Here is a 4,005-nt window from a genome sequence, read left to right on the forward strand (position 1 = left end):
ATTCAATTGTTAAAGTGTTTTCTCCAAGAATTTCCCCCAAAAGTGTAACATGACTCGCTTAATTTCGGTTGGTTCAACTAACATTAAACAAGATTGTCAACTTTGAGTTTTAAATATACCATAAGAACGTGACCGTCATATCTTATCATTTATCTTATAATACGAACTACATAGAAATTTCATGTGCAATTACTTTTATACCGAACCTAACACTAGAAAACAATCTTAAAAAAAATTGATTTTACAATACAAAGAGCATTGTCTACACAAACATTCAATAAAAATCATTTCCTGACACTTTAACGTATGAATTATGACAACTCTCAAGAATCTGATGTTGTATTTAAAGGTAGCTTCATTGGGAGGTCTCTGCCTTGACATTGACTATTTACCTTCCGTCTAGGCAAAGTTACAATGTTAGTTTGTTACATCATATTCAAAGCCTTTCTTAAGTAATGAATCAGCATAATTCCTTAAATGCAAACTCACTCAATCATGAGAAAGGAAATAGAACTATCAAACCCGTAACAGAAGGCAAACTCCTGGCTTGGACACTGGTGAAAGTTACCATACGGTATCCAAACCCCACTAATCCCACTAATACAAATCAACAACCCCAGGAGTTTCTCCATTCCCAGAACTCGAAATCTCCATTCCCAGAACTCGAAATCGAGACTTGATAATAAGTCTTAAGAGTGGAGGGATCCCATATTGCATTTTCTTGTTTAGCGTTGTTTAGGTAGTATTTACTTAAATGAATCTCTCAGGTTTGTTTTATAGTGTTTGGAAAAAATGAATTGCAGACACCACATAAGGTGTACAACACATTCATGCAGATGATTTCGGCTTGCTATTAATGATCACCAAATACAAGATGATATCGACGTCCATAAGTCCAATGGTAACACATGTTTCAGTAAAATCAAATTTATGTACAAGATTGAATATACACAAACCAAATCCATTTAAACCAAAGAATATTGCCCAATGAACATATGTTACACACTGATCTGGTAATCAGTACTGAATCAACCAGCATGAACATGCCATATTCAATACCCCTTTATCTCTAAATAGATATCAGAATCCTTTCCAAGCAGCAAGAACTTCATTGAAGATTTCACCAATGATTTCTCGGTCTGCATACTGCAGAAAGGCATTGAAATCATCTCTTATATCGAATATTTTACCAAACCTCACAAGATACCTCATACAACAGGCCTTCAGCTTTGGTAGTTGATAAAGGGAAGCAGTTTGAAGCCTCTCAAGAACATTCTTGGCATCAATATCTTCCATTAGACTTTCATGACATGCCTCCTTTAAATCTGAAAGGTCATATTTATCAGCGGCTCGAAGCAAAGCTAGCCTATGGATTAAAAATTCTTCATTTTGTATGTTTCCATAAATGTAATTCAGAAAACATTGGCAAGCTTCTATTGACATGTCGGAGATGTTTATGGCAGATAATTCTTTCTCTTTGAGGTCATGGGAGAACATGCTTCGGAAGACAGGCGACCTTGAAGCAAGAACAGCACGATGCGCCCCAATACTTCCATCAGAAGCATTGATTATGATGTCTGTGTGAATGCTTTCGGACAACATTCGGCCAAGTGATGTCAGAGCAGTAGCATTTGATTGTTTTTCGGTTAATCCTTCAGTCCAGATTGAGCACAGCTCACCGCTCTGCAAGTTCACAAAACACAAAATGAACATGAACGAGGAGAACCATGGTAATCTTAAAACCTATTTCCACATGAGTAGAGAGGTTTCAAAATGCAACATTAGAATTTAGAAAGATCTCATCTCCTGAACAAGTTTTATCCTCACTCATAGACCAGAACATCACACTAGCCAGTGGAAGATCCAGAATTTAGGCGTTGTTAATTCTGAATTATTTCTGAGCTAACTCATTGGATCTTCTGAATCATTTCTGAGCAACTCATTGGATCCACTACTGACGTTAAGTTTGGTTGGGAAGAAATTCTAATTCGTCCAATTTAAGTGTTTTGGTAGCAAATGAATTGTTTACACTACTGTATTATGGCAAACATGCTCTTAAGTATATATGCACATAAAGAAAAGATGAGAAAACAGTACATTAGGAGCTGCAGTCTTCAGATCAAGGAATTCAACGTCAATGATGAACTTCCCAGTTAAGGGGATTTCAATTGGCCAAACAAAATCGTCGCTACTCTTGATTTGCTTGTCTATAACTTCTGCAGATTCCAAACAATCGACACAAAACAAAAATGATATGTTTAATCACCAATTCACAAATTTAGATCAAAATATAAACAAAAAAGATTGATGAGTGTAAGACAATTTTACCTGGGTGAATCAAGGTCTTGCGATCTCCAGCGGACGAGATTAATCTAATTATAAAAGATGCAATTGGAGGATTGTCTCTTGTAAAATTTGATATCTCTGGGTATATTTTAATGAACAATGTCCTGTTCTTCTCCACAGCTAAGTGCCTTAAATCAAATAAAAAGACTTAATTAACATACGTACACTCCTTGCTTACTTACTAATGTCACTACCATACATTACTATCATAATAAATATTCACCTGAACTGTCTCCCTTTTTCAAGAAATTTGCCAAAAAAAGAAATACCCATATAAAAAAATGAAGAAAGAATACACTGGCAACTTGCCACAATCTTAGGCCACGAGGCAGGAAAAAAAAGCTACTGTATAAATTTATTAATATAGCCTTTACCCCACTGTGTCATCTGTTTTTGAGGTAATAAAACAGAGGCCTAAGGTGATTCAATGAGCTCATCAGATGAGAAACAAACAATTGAATTGATTGATAAACTTAAACAAACAATTTATAGATATTTGCAAAACTGTGTAACACCAAATTCAGAGACGGATGAAGCAACTGAACATAGTATTTTTGACAATTGAATTGTTATTTTGACACGGAGAATATATGTGTGAGAGAAAGTACTAGTAATAGCTAAAATTGATGGCAATTTGTTGGCTGTAATTTGCTCTGTTTGATCAGAATAAGAATATATAAAAGACTGACTGACCAATTCCATTTGCCGATCTTAAAAGGATCGGACTTGCGGTAAGTGCAAGAAGCCAAATTGTCGATCCGCCATTGAGCGAGGCGCGGAGTGGTATCAACACGATAAGCAGAATCACTCATCCTAGTAAATACAAGCGCCGCCGTGATTTCATGGATGCAATCGAATAAACCTTCCAACAATAACTCTCCGTGCTTTCCCAGGTTTGCTTTTCTCTCTATTCCTCATACACTTAAACCCCAAAGCAATATCGAATCCACTCGCCAAGCTTATTAGTACTACTTCATCAACTGTAAATAGCTATCTTAAGGGTCTTATTTTTTCAGGGGATGGGCCCGATTGGTTTTCTATAGGTTTCGGACACGCAAGGGTATTTCTTGTTAATGCTTTACGCCATTGATAGTGAAGTTTTGCAGAATGGATTTTGTTTTAGTTTGAGAAAAACTTGAGGAAAAGAAAGCTTTTTTTTTTTGATGGGGACTGAGAGTTATTCGCTAAAAATTTGTTTGGCTTACACTACACTTCAGGGATGATGGTTACTCTGTTTATATACTACTGCTAGCGTACAGACTTTAGGATTTTGTATGCAATTGATATTATTTGCATTAAAGTATTTTGGTTTCTTTTGAGGGTAAAATTGATGGACTGTAGTTACACATGTGTACGCCTTATGAAAGTAACAGAATGTTTATTTTTTTGCTTCTTTCAAGCAAAGTATCTTTGCTTTGAAATATTTCCAACGCTTCCATTTTTTAAAATTGTTTTATGTTTTATTCTTTTCTTTGTTAATGTTTCAATTTTCATTGCTAGATTCGCTCTCTTCATCATTCCTTTTCTTCTACTTTTAAATTTTGGGCTTATGTCTTTCTTGAAGAAGCAGGAGAGGAGGGTTGGATCAAGTGACCATGATATTATTATATAGAACGTTAGCTTCATAGGAAACAGGGAGTAACACTATAGAAAAGGCAC

General features: G+C 35.5%; 1 protein-coding gene across 1 annotated transcript; it reads right to left on the reverse strand.

Annotated features, from left to right (window-relative positions):
- Positions 1-911: 911 nt before the first annotated feature.
- Positions 912-3,554, reverse strand: LOC107828238 (BTB/POZ domain-containing protein At1g55760-like). Its single transcript, XM_016655523.2, has 4 exons — positions 3,040-3,554; positions 2,329-2,474; positions 2,098-2,216; positions 912-1,683 (listed from the first exon to the last, which is right to left on the reverse strand). Exons 1-4 carry the CDS (start codon positions 3,156-3,158, stop codon positions 1,081-1,083), a joined length of 987 nt encoding a protein of 328 aa, XP_016511009.1. The 5' UTR covers positions 3,159-3,554; the 3' UTR covers positions 912-1,080.
- Positions 3,555-4,005: the final 451 nt, after the last annotated feature.

Source organism: Nicotiana tabacum, chromosome 2 (genome assembly GCF_000715075.1).
Source record: "Nicotiana tabacum cultivar K326 chromosome 2, ASM71507v2, whole genome shotgun sequence".
In the NCBI taxonomy this organism is placed as follows: Eukaryota; Viridiplantae; Streptophyta; class Magnoliopsida; order Solanales; family Solanaceae; genus Nicotiana; species Nicotiana tabacum.

Bases quoted from the DNA above. Each gene is read 5' to 3' on its own strand.
- LOC107828238 (XM_016655523.2), bottom strand. From the start codon at position 3,158: ATGAGTGATTCTGCTTATCGTGTTGATACCACTCCGCGCCTCGCTCAA. The intron at 2,475-3,039 runs GTCAGTCAGTCT...ATTTGATTTAAG, and splicing joins AAGATCGGCAAATGGAATTG to GCACTTAGCTGTGGAGAAGA. The intron at 1,684-2,097 runs GTACTGTTTTCT...GTGAACTTGCAG, and splicing joins TGAAGACTGCAGCTCCTAAT to AGCGGTGAGCTGTGCTCAAT.